This window comes from Dasypus novemcinctus, chromosome 13, assembly GCF_030445035.2.
Source record: "Dasypus novemcinctus isolate mDasNov1 chromosome 13, mDasNov1.1.hap2, whole genome shotgun sequence".
Lineage (NCBI taxonomy): Eukaryota > Metazoa > Chordata > Mammalia > Cingulata > Dasypodidae > Dasypus > Dasypus novemcinctus.
Window position 1 is genome coordinate 37,424,234 of NC_080685.1, and position 15,056 is coordinate 37,439,289.

A 15,056-nucleotide genomic window follows, 5' to 3' on the forward strand; every position below is an offset into this window, starting at 1 on the left:
TGAGGAAAGCCGCCCAGCGTGAAAAGAAAGTGCAGCCTGCCCAGGAATGGCGCCGCCCACACTTCCCGTGCCGCTGACGACAACAGAAGCGGACAAAGAAACAAAAAGCAGACAAAGAAACAAGACGCAGCAAATAGACACCAAGGCAAATAGACACCAAGAACAGACAACCAGGGGAGGAGGGAAATTAAATAAATAAATAAATCTTAAAAAAAAAAAAAAAGACTAGAGTGATAATCTATGTATTTATGTCTTCAGCGGGGGTTTTCTTACTACTCAGTGAAAGAGAGAGCCAAAGTGTGAATGTCCACAATGTTATCAACATTATGTATTGAATCTCATTATTATATTTCCTTGCACATTGCATTTTTTTAAACTTTTATTTGCATTTATTGTATGCTGAGATTATTCCCGAGCTGTAAGTTTGTTTCTTCAGTTTCTTCTGGGATATCTTTTTTGTTCTGCTCAAGCTTATCTTCTGGTTTAGGAAAAATTTGTTCTTTGTCAGTAAGGACCATCTCAATGGGGCAGGGGGAGCACATGTATAGGTTATTCTGACCATGAGCTCTCTAAGTATGTTGGCACATCTTGGGTGTTTTGTTCACCTGGATATGCTCAACTACCAGAGAATCTACGTCTAAGTTCAGCATTACTTTCTGCATTTTTAAGCATGTGCAACAAAAAATCAGCACCCTTTTTGGGCCACCAACCTTGTGTCCAGCCCCACTGTTTGGCCTGGGCACACCTACCAATGCCACCATTGTAATGATGGAATGGCACATATTGCTTCTATAAAGTGACATCTTTCAGATACTTGGTGGCTTTTCGAATACGCTGCCGTTGATGGCCTGGGCAGTTTTCTCCAGTGTTCTTAAAGTGAACATGAAGACTCGAACCTCTTGATTTGCATGACTTTGTGGGGTTTAGTTTTCTGGGCCAAGGGAATAGTGAACCATTTTCAGAGATCACCTCTGGCCATGTAAGGGAACTGCTGCACATTGTATTATATATATATTATATATCCATGCTTAGTGGCAGTGCTCCAAAATGTGTTCATCAATTGCAATGAATGTACCACAAATGAAAGAAGTTGTTATTGTGGGGAAAAATAGGAGGTGTGGGGAGTGGGGTGTATGGGAATCCCTTCTATTTTTTACGTAGCAGTTTATATAATCTAAGTGTCTTTTTAAAATAAATATATTAAAAATTAATAAATAAATATATATATACTATATTATTGCATAATAAAAATCAGGAGCACTCAAGTTTGAGCCCTTTAAAGGTAGGGACCATTCTTGGTATCCTCAGCACCTACCACAATACAAAGACAGGTGTACAAAAATGTTTATAAACCAATTCAGAAATGAAAGATCCTTCCTATATAAGAACTCTGACAGTCCTTCTATGATGCAAAATTTTAAATCCCACCTTATCTAGGAAGGACTTCCAGACTGACCTTGAGAGAGCTTCTCTGGTCTCTAGTTTCATCTGGGGCTATAAAGAACAGATCTGGGATTTGAAACCAGGTTTTCTTTCTCTATAGCTGCTTCTTTTTTTCATAGTTCTCTGTCCATCCTTATTTCTTCTCCACACAGGGCCTTACTGCTCAACAGGCAAAGGAAATATTAGCTCGAGATGGACCCAATTCACTTACCCCACCCCGCACCACGCCTGAATGGATCAAATTCTGTAAACAGCTGTTTGGTGGCTTTTCTATCCTTCTATGGATTGGTGCCATTCTCTGCTTCACAGCCTATGGTATCCAGACATACTTCAATGAGGGAACTTCCAACGATAATGTGAGTGTGTCCAATTAATACTGCCCAGTCTAGACCCTTGATACTCTTCTGCTCAGCATTTTAGTACTACTGAAGTCATCTGGCCCCAAACTCTAATCCTCCCAGGACTTTCTAAAGGGAGCCCCAAGTCCTTCTTGGTTTCCCTAGCATTTTATCTAGAAAGCTGGGCTGATTGGGTTCCCAGAGATGCATGCATTTTCCCCAGAAACTTGCTCCCCTTTGATTATCTTCCCAGTTGATCATCAAAGCACTTTGCAGTCCCTTTCTCTTTTCCTTTGAATTTTAACCTCTTCATCCCCTCCCTCCTCACCTCTCCCTCCCACCCTCCCTCCCATGGACAAATAGCCCTTCTGGAGAGGGTAATACAGTCCTGATCTGGGATTTTGCTCGCCCCTCACCATAGCTCAGGACTCCTTCATGAGGGACCCACATGTGCCAGCCCTGTCACAGACTCTTCTCAGACCCCAGGCTTCCCACCTGAGTCCTATGGTTTGTTCAGCCTGGACAAATGGATATTACCCTTGTAGCTGATTTTCTGAGGATGATGAAGGGAAGGACCTACTAACAAACCATTTCTCTCCCCACCCCTAGCTGTACCTGGGCATTGTACTATCCATTGTGGTCATCATCACTGGTTGCTTTTCTTATTATCAGGAGGCCAAAAGCTCCAGAATCATGGAGTCTTTCAAGAATCTGGTGCCAGAGGTAGGATTGGTGTGGGGGAATCTAGTGGGAAAAGTGTAGATTGTGAGCTGAATGAGGCTGGTAATTAGAGTGAGGTTCATGTAGGTACTCTCAATGACCTGAAAAATACCTATAAAAGCTAGAACACCCAGAAAAGGACACAGCATTGCCTATTAAATATCTTGGCCTAGAAGGCATACACTGAATCTAATCATGAGGAAGCATCATACAACCCCAAATGAGAACAGTCTATTAAAAAATTAAAAGGGTGGGGGTTGGGATGGGGAGGTTGGATTCTTCAAAATGCCAATGACTTAAAAGACAAAGAACAGCTGTGGAAATGTTGCAGATTAATGGAGGCTAAACTGACATGACAACCAAATGCAATATCTAGCCCCAGACCAAATCCTGTGCTGGAGAAGAAAAAAATGCTGCAAAGGATATTATTGGGTCAATGGACAAAACTCAGATATATACAGTAGGTTAGATGGAAGTTTTCTATCAGTATGAAATTTACTAATGTTATAACTGTATTGTGGCTATGTTATAAAATTTCTTAATTCTTGGGAAATTTACACTAAAAAATTTAGGTTAAAAGACCATGATGTGGGATCCTTTTGAGAAGTGCATAAGTGCAACCCCTCTGATGACCTCCTGACTCATTTTGAAGTCTCTTAGCCATATAAACTCATTTGTCTTTACTATTTCCCCCTTTTATTCAAGGTCTTTTTCTAGTTGCCTCACCAGCTGGTTATTGGTAGTAATCCCTTGGTGCCAGGGAGGCCCATCCCCAGGAGTCATGTCCCATGCTGGGGGGAAGGCAATGCATTTACATGCTGAGTTTGGCTTAGAGAGTGGCCACATTTGAGCAGCATGGAGGCTCTCAGGAGGTAACTTTTAGGAACCCTGCAGCTCTAGGCCTAGTTCATATTTCAGGCACACAGACTCATAAGCATAGTCATCCATATCAAGGGCCCATCATTGGACCATAATTCTTCACTGGTCTTTGCCCTTGCTCTTGGGGGATTGTTGCTGTTCCACTGGGGAATTCAACAGAGCTCCCCCAGCTAGGAACTCAGCACTCCCTCAGTTGTCATGTGTAACTCTACCTACTATGACAATACCCAACAAATATCTGAACATATCTATATACCCTATATATATGCCCTGGAGAGCTCCCTCCCACCCATGCATCCCCCATCAACAACACCCCACACTTGTGCTCCTCCTCTGCCAAAGTTGAATCCCTCTGTGATCCAAAACTTCGTCAAAAATGAAGCCTAATATATTGCCAAATTCAATTAGTAGGAAAATGAAATAGTAATGATAGGTTTAAAGATTAGAAGCAATAGATACAACCCCAGGTAGTGATGCTTCTGAGGTCTATGGAGACACACAGGTTCTACAATCATGGCAGATGGCTCTGGAGTTCAGTGTCTTCCCAGTGGGCCCTACTTTGGAATTTGTGCTCCTGAGTGTGATGGAGATGGACTCAGATGTGACCTCTCTACACATACCTCTTCTGTCACTTTTACTGAACCTGTGGTGGTGCTGGGGTTGGTGTATGCTCAGACCTGAATCTCTGGACGTCCATGTACCAGCTGGGCCCTGAGCCTCAGCAGAGTTGCAACACCTACTCTCAGGTTCATTGGATTTACCCAGGTCAACTAACAGGGAGGTGAAGATGGTCAATCACCACACCAGAGAACTGTGAGAGTCTACAACTGCAAGTAGAATTGTATCCATTAATCATGTGGGACCTAAGACCCCTCTCAATTTAGAGGTCTACAGGATGGAGGAATCAAATATGGATTTAATTTGGTATTCTATTCTAGAACTATTGTGACTCTAGCGATGGAAGAAATTGTATCACTGATGTGAAGACAGTAGCCATGGGAGTTGCTGAGGGCAGGGAGAAGGAAAAAGAGGTGTGATGTGGGGGCCTTTTTTGGGACTTGGAGTTGTCCTGAATGATCTTGTAGGGACAGATGCAAGACATTATATATCCTGCCATAACCCACTGAATGGACTGGGGGAGAGTGTAAACTGTAATGTTAACTATAATTCATGTGGCATAGCAGTGCTCCAAAATGTATTCACCAAATGCAATGAATGTGCCACACTGATGAAAGAGGTTGTTGATGTGGGAGAAATGGGGGGGAGGGGGTGGGGTTGGGAGTAGGGTATATGGGAACCTCATATTTTTTAAAGTAACATTTTGTGTGTGATCTATGTATCTTTTTTGAGAAAGACAAAAACTCATTTGCTAAAAAGAAACAAAAAACCATGATATGTATAACTTACCCTTAAAGGATTCAGGAAAAAAGTACACCTACCCAACCACCTGGAGAGAAAGTCAATGACAAAGGAAATGGGATAAAATGTTAATAGATGAATCTGGGTAAAGGCTATATAGGTGTTTACGATATTATTTTTATTTTTGCAACTTTTCTGAAAGTTTGAAATTATTTTCAAATAAAAGGTTAAAAATATATATATATATACATATCAGAAGCAGATTTGGTCCAATGGATAAGGTGTCTGCCTACCACATGGGAGGTCCAAGGTTCAAACCCAGGGCCTCCTGACCCATGTGATGAGCTGGCCCACACGCAGTGCTGATGTGCACAAGGAGTGCCATGCCACGCAGGGGTGTCCCCCGCATAGGGGAGCCCCACCTGCAAAGAATGCGCCCCGTAAGGAGAGCTGCCAAGCGCGAAAAAAAGTACAGCCAGCCCAGGAATGGTGCCACACACACGGAGAGCTGACGCAGCAAGATGATGCAACAAAACAAGACACAGATTCCAGATGCCGCTGACAAGAATACAAGTGGACACAGAAGAACACATAGCAAATGGACACAGAGAGCAGACAACTGGAGGGGGGGAAGGGGAGAGAAATAAATAAAAATAAATGAATAAAAATTATATATATATATATATATATATGACAGTACACAGGGACATAAGACTGGAAACTTGGAAAGGGATAGGCTCCAAATTTTCTCAACATTGTGCCCAGGTTCTAGCATTGTAGCCTAGCATTTTTGTCTCCCTTTGATGTCAGCATAACCCAATTCCTTCCTTGAGTAAAATTTGTGGGCAAAGAGTCTTGGTTAAATGAACTGTAACAAGATTTAGCTTTTGCTGCTTAACAAACCACACCCAAACTTAGTGACTTAAAATAACAAATGAATTATTTCTTACTTCTGTGAATTGGCCTCAGCTGGAGTTGGATGGTTTAAGATGACCTCATTCACATGCCTGGGGCCTTGCTAGAATGACAGGGGCAGCTTGGGCCTTTTTCTCTTCCACCAGGAGACTAACTCAGGCTTGTTTATACAGTGCAGAAGGGTTCCCAGCAACAAGAGGGCAATCCTCAGTGTGCGAGCACTTTTGAAGCCTCTGCTTACATCACATTTGCTAATATCCATGGGCCAAGGCAAGCCACATGGCCAAGCCCAGATTCAAGGGAGGGAGGACTGTACCTCTTTATGGAAAGTGCATCAAAGTCTTATCACAAAGGCCCCTAGCAACAACAATGGTAGGAATTTACAATCTGCCAGAGAAATGTTCAGGGATAATGTGTGGGTGACACAGGAAGAAAGGAGAATCGAGGAAGGAGACCAGGAACAGCAGGATGGGGGAAGTAGAAAGCTTTGGAAATGACCCTTCACTATCTTCCCATAGCAAGCCCTGGTAATTCGAGATGGAGAGAAGATGGTGATTAAAGTACAAGAGGTGGTTGTGGGAGACCTAGTAGAAGTGAAGGGTGGAGACCGAATCCCTGCTGACCTCCGGCTTATCTCTGCACAAGGATGTAAGGTAAGGGGATGTGGATAGCTGTGGGAGGGGACCAAATAACACTTAGGATACTCTAGGAACATGGGCTCAGTTAAAGGAAATATGATTTATCATTCAGAACCTTGAGAACTTAGTATAAATTTGAGGTTACAAACAATAAGATCTCTTGTGCAAAGCTTTAAGTTTTTCTCTATGTCAATCATGATGATGTTGGTGAAAGATAATATATCACCTTTTTCAATGAATCTGCCTTTCCCCCCATGCTTACCTTACCACCCCATCTCTCTCCCATCCCAGGTAGACAATTCATCCTTGACTGGAGAGTCAGAGCCCCAGACCCGCACCCCGGAGTTCACCCATGAGAACCCTCTGGAGACCCGAAACCTCTGCTTCTTCTCCACCAACTGTGTGGAAGGTGAATATCACATTATAAATAGCCTGGATCCAAAAGCAGAGATTGAAACTTAAAGATTTCAAGCACTATCTTCTAAAGATAGTAGGGATATCTAAGAGCTTGTAAGCAGATATTCTAGGTTCTCCATCACTCATGAGCTGTATGACCTTTGGTGAAAGGACCTCTCAACGCCACAATTTTCACATCTGCCTAGTGATGGTAATAAGATGCTCTACCCCACAGATTTTTTTTTTAAGATGTATTTTCTTATTTACTTTTATTTTTCTTTATTTGTCTTCCCTCTCCCCCAGATGGTTTTCTTCTCTGTCTGCTCATTGTTTGCTCACCTTCTCCAGAAAGCACTGGGACCTGAACCTGGGACCTCCCTAATGAGAGGGGAGTGCCCAAAAGCCTGAGCCACATCCATTCCCCATGGGCAGAGGTCTGCCGGCTTGTGGCCTTCACTTGTTGCAGTGGGAACAGAGTCTGGGAGGCGGTGTCTAGCTCATTGTGGGTAGGAAGTGGCATCTGCTCATCTTCTTTTCTTTCTTTTTTTTTTTTTAAAGATATATTTATTTATTTCCCTCCCCCCACCCCAGTTGTCTGTTCCCTGTGTCCATTTGCTGCATCTTCTTTGTCCGCTTCTGTTGTTGTCAGCAGCATGGGAATCTGTGTTTCTTTTGGTCACGTCATCTTGTTGTGTCAACTCCCCGTGTGTGCGGCACCATTTCTGGGCAGGCTGTACTTTCTTTGGCGCTGGGTGGCTTGCCTTATGGGGTGCACTCCTTGCACGTGGGGCTCCCCTACGTGGAGGACACCCCTGCGTGGCAGGGTGCTCCTTGCGCGCATCAGCACTGCGCATGGGCCAGCTCCACACGGGTCAAGGAGGCCCGGGGTTTGAACCACGGACCTCCCATGTGGTAGACGGACACCCTAACCATTGGGCGAAGTCCGCCGCCTGCTCATCTTCTTTTCGGAGGCACTGGACTCCAATCTGGGCCTTCCCATGTGGTAGGTGGGGGCCCAAGGGGTTGAACCACATCCACTTCCCACCTCATAGATTTTTGTATGGGTTAAAAGAAATAATATATATATAAAATGCTTAGAACAAGACCCAGCAAGGTCTATAAGTGCACTATAAATGTTAGCTATTATTATCCTACCTAGTGAAGAGATTATGCTCTATTAGCTGAATATTCAGAGAAGAGAGGAGAGTTACTCAGCCCTTCTAGCTCATCATTCTCCTCTTAAATTAAACCCTAATTACTAATTATTCTCAGCTCTAAAAGAGGATATTGACATTGCAGATTTAAGGTACCAAAGGTGCCACTTAGATTTTGGCTTTGCTCCTAGAATCCAGTACATCATTGAACTGGGAGATAGTACTAGCCAAAGTGGTAACAAGGGCTCAACATCATGTCAACCTCTCCTCAACCCTTTCTCTTAAAGAAGACCTTCTAGGCTTCCAGAGCACACTTGAAAACCATTATTCACGCTTAAGAATAAATATTTGGATGTGGGCATAATTAATGCCACTGAATTGTATACTTGAAATTGGCTAAAATGGGAAGTTTCATGTTGTATATATTATTATCACAATACAAATTTTTTAAAAAAGAATAAATGTTTGGATATCTAAGAAATACCTATATTTTATTAAATGCCTAATATGTGTCATATGCCACAGATATTTTCTCTGATTCTCACAACATTATACAGAAGATATTATGCCTATTTTACATGGGAATAGACTAAGGTTCAAAGAAATTAAGCGCCATATCCAAGATCATTACTCAACAGAAAAGAGGAGGATCAGAGATTCTAATGCAGATATGTTCAAAGCTCACACTCTTTCCACAGACCCCTCTCTGGACTAAAAGATTGCTACTGACCTCTCTGGTACTAAAAGTATTTAATTTGAAATAAAAAACTTTAAGCATTAAGACCAAATAGGGAATCAGCTGTGGCTCAAGTGATTGAGCTTCCACCCCAGGTTCCGTTCCTGGGACCTCCTGGAGAAGGCGAGCTGGCACGATAGACAGGCATGGTGAGCTGATGCAGCAAGATGACTCAACAGAGAGACACAAAGTGGAAAGACAATTTATAACAAACCAGGTTGCTGAGGTGGCTCAAGTGATTGAGCACCTCTCTCCCACATGGGAGGTCACAGGTTCAGTTCCCAGTGCCTCCTAAAGAGAAGACCAGCAAACAACAAGACAAGTGGGGTGGGAATAGAAATTTTTAAAAAGACCAAATAGACACCAAGGAAGAATCCAACTAGAAAATAACGTATACATATTTTAATTTTAAATATATAACTAAAGAAGCAAATTTGATTGGACAGAAAGATGCGAGTTAGGAAGCTTTCTACAAAAACACTAGATTTCTATTTTTAAATTCTAAGAAAAAATTTTCTCATATTTGTCCTTCCAGAGTAGGCTTTTGATCAGCTAAGTTTATGCTTCAGTAAGGAGGTGTGGGGGAAAGTGGGCAATGCTATTTGCTCTGGGAAACAAGGTCTGGCTGGATTGCAGGAAGGTTTAACAGGACACTAGTGGGATGCAGCTTGTGGGTGAGAGGGTGGAACTAGGTTAAAGGAGCTTTGGAAAGTTAGATTGAGTAATTTCTGTGCAATTTGCAAACTAGTGGCATAACTTTAATCTTTACCCTAGACTTTTGTCTCCCAGCTCTCATTACTGGGGACCTTGATAGAGCTGCTAGAGTGAACAGTTTTCTTGGGGTTCTCACACTTATTTGCTTGGGCTCAAGCTGTTTCTCTAGCAATGTACAGAAGAGCCAGTCTGGTGTGGGATACAGGATGCTTGGCCCTCTCAACTTCCCAAGGTTGATATTAGCCCACCAAGTCTCTAGATATATCATGATGGGTTCTTAAATCTCATCTCTCAAAGCACAGGGAAACCATAGCAGAAGAATGAAAGAAGAATTGGATTTATTGTTGGCACAAGATGGATATAAGAGACACTTTGCTCCTGCATCCCCCCAAAATCAAAATCAAAATCCCTTTTAGTACCTATCAGTTATTTTAGCATCTTCTTTTCATAAGTCCCAATGAAAGCCTCTTGCAACCAGACTGAGGCTCTTTCACAGAGTGCCTCCTACTATGAACTTTTCTACAACTCTTTTTCTATATGACTATTGACCTGACCCATATACTCTATGAGTGGGACCCTGCTTTCAGACTTGTATAGCTGAAGGTGACCATAGAAATGGGGATCATCAGCTGCTCTATGCAAAGATGTTTGTAGGTGCTGAGACATTTGTTCTACCCCTACTAAGTCCCCTGTGTGATTTTACATAGTTCTTCTGAAGACTCTAAATTTATCTAAAGGAAAAGAAAAAAGGAACTAGTATTCGAGTCCCTGTGGTGTATCTGGCACTGTTCTAGTTTCTTTGAAAACATTTATTTATCTGCACAGCTTTGTAGGTGCTTTCATCCCATTTTTAAGATGAGGAAGCCAAACCTCACAGCTTAAGTAACTTGCTGCAAGGCAAACAGCCAGTTAGTTGGAATGTTGGACTTCCTGCCTTGAGTCTTTTCGATTCTAAAATACATGCTATTGCCACAATAATATGTTACTTTTCTTAGTGATTCTGACTTCAATGATAGTAACTGCAGTCATTACAGTAGAGCAGGAAGAATTATTTTGGGCAAAGAAACTTGGTGGGCCCTTCAGTTCAAGCCATGTAGATGAGCAGCCTGCATTTCTGTGTAGAGCTAAGCATAATGCCCAAGTCCCCTTCTGATGCAAGAGGCAGTGCTGGTGGAGAGAAAGGTCTTTGATAAGCAGAGAATCTCAGCTGTTATGGCCTGTGCTACCCACCAGAGGTCAGACTGGCTCTAGCTAGAGCAACGGGGGCTCAGGTTAGGGCAGGGTTTCTCAACCTTGACACTATTGACGTTAATGGGCCAGATAATCAATTCTTTGTTGAAGGAGAAGGGGGATGTCCTGTGCATTGAGGATGTTTAGCAACATGCCTGACCAGTACCCACTAGATGCCCCTAGCAAGCCCTTACCATCCCTGTTGTGACAACCCAAAATGTCTCCAGACATTGTTGCCAAGTGTCCCCTGGGGAGAAAATCATTCCCAGTTGAATAAAATAGGTTTCAGGATAAGGAAATGTTGGAATATAGGTATCCACCAGAAGGGAGTCCTAGATCCCACTGTTTCTGGGGATCTAGAAAACTATTCAGCTGCTGAGCACAAAACAAGAGACATATATAAACAGTAGAAGATATTTAGAGTCAGTGTAATGAAGGGTTTGACAGTGAAGGTATTTGGGTATCCCTTCAGAAAATTTTCAGACTAGGAGACCCTTATTTGTAGAAACTAAATATGGGTCAGCCTGAGAGGGGGGAATAGAGCATACTGACTTTTCAGAGGGCTTGAGTTTTTGACCACTGACAGCTTTCTTTATGTCAGAACCAAACCCAGCAGCCTTTCCAGTTCAGCTTTGGAGTGTGTTGGGTGACTGCTCTTTTCCCCTTCATCCACAGGAACAGCCCGGGGCATCGTGATTGCTACTGGAGACAGCACGGTGATGGGCCGCATTGCCTCGCTGGCGTCAGGCCTGTCAGTTGGCCTGACCCCCATTGCTATTGAGATACAACACTTCATCCATCTAATCACGATGGTGGCCATCTTCCTGGGCATCACTTTCTTTGGACTATCAATTATCTTGGGCTATGAGTGGTTGGAGGCTGTCATTTTTCTTATTGGCATCATTGTGGCCAATGTGCCTGAGGGACTGCTGGCCACTGTCACTGTGAGTAGACAGCGTGGAGGGTGGCCTCAGGACAGACAAACCACCCCAGGGAAATGAAATCAATAATATCTCTTGTGTTGTTGAACTTCCCAAGTGCAGAGTATTCCTGACAGGTATATGGTTGGAAAAAAAAAAAATTAACTCCACAAATTACATTGACTCCCTCACCCATATTTTCTAGTGCCTTCTCTTTCTCCTCAATGAGAAAGGAAGCAAGTTGTGATAGAGAAAGTGTTGAATTAAAAACCCCAAACACTGAATTATAGTCCTGGACACACTAGCTGGTGAACTTGGCCAAATCATCTAACATTTCCAAGTGTCAGTTTACTCATCTATTTACAGAGGAACATCAAATTAGAATTAGAATCTTATTGTTGCAAAGGACTTCCAAGGCCATATAAACTCAGCCTTTCAACCAATCTGCATATTCTCCATGAGAGGATATTATTATTTCTAGTAATGGGAAGCCTACCACTTTTTGTCTTAGCCTCTTTTACTGGGGGACTGCTTTAGTTAAATTACACTGTATTGAGTGGAAACATGATTTCTTTTTGGTCTTAGTTTTCCCATCTGAAGAAATAAAATATAAGTCAATTCTCTGTCTTCCACAGGCTAGCACTTTAGATTTTTGAAGGTAGACATTATGTCCACTCACACTGTCCAGGTAGGAGATGAAATAATCTCATTTCCCTTAGCCATTCTTCAAATGACATGGTCTTCATTACGATTCCTTGTCTTGTTGATTACTCATTGGGATTATGTTCCAATTTATCAATATTGCTCTTAAAATAAAAATGGGTGATACTCACAGTGTGGTTTCTCTTGCATAAAGACATTAGATTCTATGTAAATAAATTATAATTCCATGATTAGAATTCTCTACTTCTGTATCCATAGTCTAAGAATCCATTAGATTTTGGGTTTTTTTTTTTTTAAGATTTTTTTAAATTTCTCCCCCCTCCCTCCATTGTCTGCTCTCTGTGTCCATTCGCTGTGTGTTCTTCTGTGTCTTGCTTATATTTTCATTAGGTGGCTCCAGAACCAATCCTGGGACTTTCTGGGACTTTGTGTCACCTCAGCTCCCTGTTTTGCTGTGTCTCTTATTCTCTCTCCTTTGTTTCCTTTTGTTGCATCATCTTGCTGTGCCAGCTCTCTCCACATTGGCCAGCACTCCTGTGTGAGGCAGCACTTCTGCCCATACTCCACGCAGGCCAGGACTCTGCACAAGCCAGGACTCCGCATCAGCCAGCTTGCCTTCACCAGGAGGCCCAGGGTATCAAACCCTGGACCTTCTATATGGTAGACAGGAACCCAATCGCTTGAGCCACATCCACTTCCCTCCATTTTAAAACAGCCTGGCCACACACCTGACTTAAATTGATTTTATGACCACCAAAAATCTTTTGGTTTTAGATGATTTCTCAAGTCCTTCCCAGTGCTGTGATATTTCCTTCCAATTTCATCTTTCTCTTGTCCCCCCTCCCCTTTTTTTTAAAGAATTGGTACAACCTCCCTTCACACTTAACATCTCACACCACAAAAAAGGATTAGCTATCTATGTGGTTCCTGGAAAGATTAGACTTAAGAAGTTTTACCCAGGGAAGCGGACTTGGCCCAGTGGTTAGGGCATCCATCTACCATGTGGGAGGTCTGCGGTTCAAACCCCGGGCCCCCTTGAACCATGTGGAGCTGGCCCATGCGCAGTGCTGATGTGCACAAGGAGTGCCCTGCCACGCAGGGGTGTCCCCCGTGTAGGGGAGCCCCACGCACAAGGAGTATGCCCCATAAGGAGAGCTGCCTAGCGCGAAACAAAGTGCAGCCTGCCTAAGAATGGCACTGCACACACGGAGAGCTGACTCATCAAGATGACGCAACAAAAAGAGACACAGATTCCTGTGCACTGACAACAACAGAAGTGGCCAAAAAAGTGGACAAAAAAGAACAGAGAACAGACAACCGGTGGGGGCGGGGGTGGGGGTGAGAGGAGAGAAATAAATTTAAAAAAATAAATCTTAAAAAAAAAAAAGAAGTGTAGCCTGTACTTGAAAGGAAAGGAGTCTGCTGAATAAAAAAGATGAAAGAATCACGGAGAAGAGGCATATTCCAGGGGAAAAATGAGGATTATTCTCTATAATACCTAATGTTAAAGAAATGCCCTCTTTCTTGAAACTGTTCCATAAAGCACAAACCGAAATCTCTTTCCTAACTTCCTTTACCATAGACACCGATGGAATTTCTAAAGGCTAGGAGGAAACAAAAGGGAAATTTTTAAAATTGTAAATAGCAATTAAAAACCATCAAATCTCCAAAGATACAATGTAGTGTGTTGTCAATGCCTTCTCTCCATTTATTCTTTTCCCTCTTCGTGGCTTAGGTGTCCCTGACCCTGACGGCCAAGAGCATGGCGCGAAAGAACTGCCTGGTGAAGAACCTGGAGGCAGTGGAGACGCTGGGCTCCACCTCCACCATCTGCTCTGACAAGACGGGCACCCTCACCCAGAACCGCATGACAGTCGCCCACATGTGGTTTGACAAGACCATATATGAGGCTGACACCACAGAAGACCAGTCTGGTGAATAGTGGGATTGGTGGGCCAAGGGTAGAAGGATGAGGGGGATAAATGAGATAACAGGCAATGGTGAGCCCAGACAAAAAGAAGATGGCTGGAAAGTGGAGTAGCGGGAAGGGCAAAAAGAAGATGGTTGGATGTGGAGTAGCGGGAAGGGTGGTATGAAGGAAAGGAACTACTACTGCTGAGAAGTATTGGGGTAGGAGAGAACTCTGCTTTATACCCTCCTATCCCTGGCTCAAAATTATTCCACTTTTTCCTCCCTAGGAACTACATTTGCCAAGAACTCTCCTACCTGGTTTATGCTAGCCCGAATCGCTGGTCTCTGCAACCGAGCTGACTTTAAGGCTAATCAGGAGTCACTACCCTTAGCTAAGGTGTCAGGCCTAAGGGGAAAGGGGTACCTCAAAGTACCAGGGTATAACCTGCCCTCTTAAAAAAAAATCTCTTTCCTGGTGCTCAATGATTCCCACCAGGCATCCCCTCCCCAGTCTGCCCTCTCCTTTTCTCCACTGGTAAGCCTGATGCCCAGGTGCCATGCCCCTTAGGGCTTATACAATTCCCATCCTGGCAGCGGGCAACAGCAGGTGATGCTTCTGAATCAGCCCTACTCAAGTTCGTCGAGCAGACTTATGGCTCTGTGAAGGAGATGAGAGAGAAAAACCCCAAGGTGGCAGAGATTCCATTTAATTCTACCAACAAGTACCAGGTACAGAACCGACAAACGTAGGAGAACGGTGGGGGAGGGTGGGCTCATCGTTCAGGGAAATGCATGTTTTGCCTTTGCCTTCAACTTCATCTCTGAGCACCAGAATAGAGGGGGCAGTGGATAAGCAGTATCCCAGTAAAGAGGAAGACACACGTCAAGAGAAAGTAACAAACAGGTGAAGACAATAGAGGATGATAAAGGAAGAGGTGTTCAGTCCTTAGCAGAGCTCTGAGCCCAACCACCTGTGGAGAGAGCAATTCATAAAATGCTCTCTGAAATGCCTATGGGTCACAAAGTCTGTTGTGAGAGTC

The 15,056-nt window shown here is 43.3% G+C and overlaps 1 protein-coding gene across 4 annotated transcripts in view; it reads left to right on the forward strand.

Moving 5' to 3' along the window:
* LOC101444307 (sodium/potassium-transporting ATPase subunit alpha-4) overlaps positions 1 to 15,056 on the forward strand; it is a 58,885-nt gene that overhangs the window by 3,083 nt on the left and 40,746 nt on the right. For 2 of the 4 annotated variants that reach the window (XM_004448427.3, XM_058309948.2), the window contains exons 3-10: positions 1,596 to 1,799; positions 2,391 to 2,504; positions 6,173 to 6,307; positions 6,584 to 6,701; positions 11,198 to 11,466; positions 13,841 to 14,039; positions 14,304 to 14,413; positions 14,611 to 14,745. In XM_004448427.3, the coding sequence (XP_004448484.2) occupies positions 1,596 to 1,799; positions 2,391 to 2,504; positions 6,173 to 6,307; positions 6,584 to 6,701; positions 11,198 to 11,466; positions 13,841 to 14,039; positions 14,304 to 14,413; positions 14,611 to 14,745 (1,284 nt within the window). The remainder of the gene's footprint in view (positions 1 to 1,595; positions 1,800 to 2,390; positions 2,505 to 6,172; positions 6,308 to 6,583; positions 6,702 to 11,197; positions 11,467 to 13,840; positions 14,040 to 14,303; positions 14,414 to 14,610; positions 14,746 to 15,056) is intronic. The other 2 variants (XM_058309947.2, XM_058309949.2) reach the window with 2 other exon arrangements.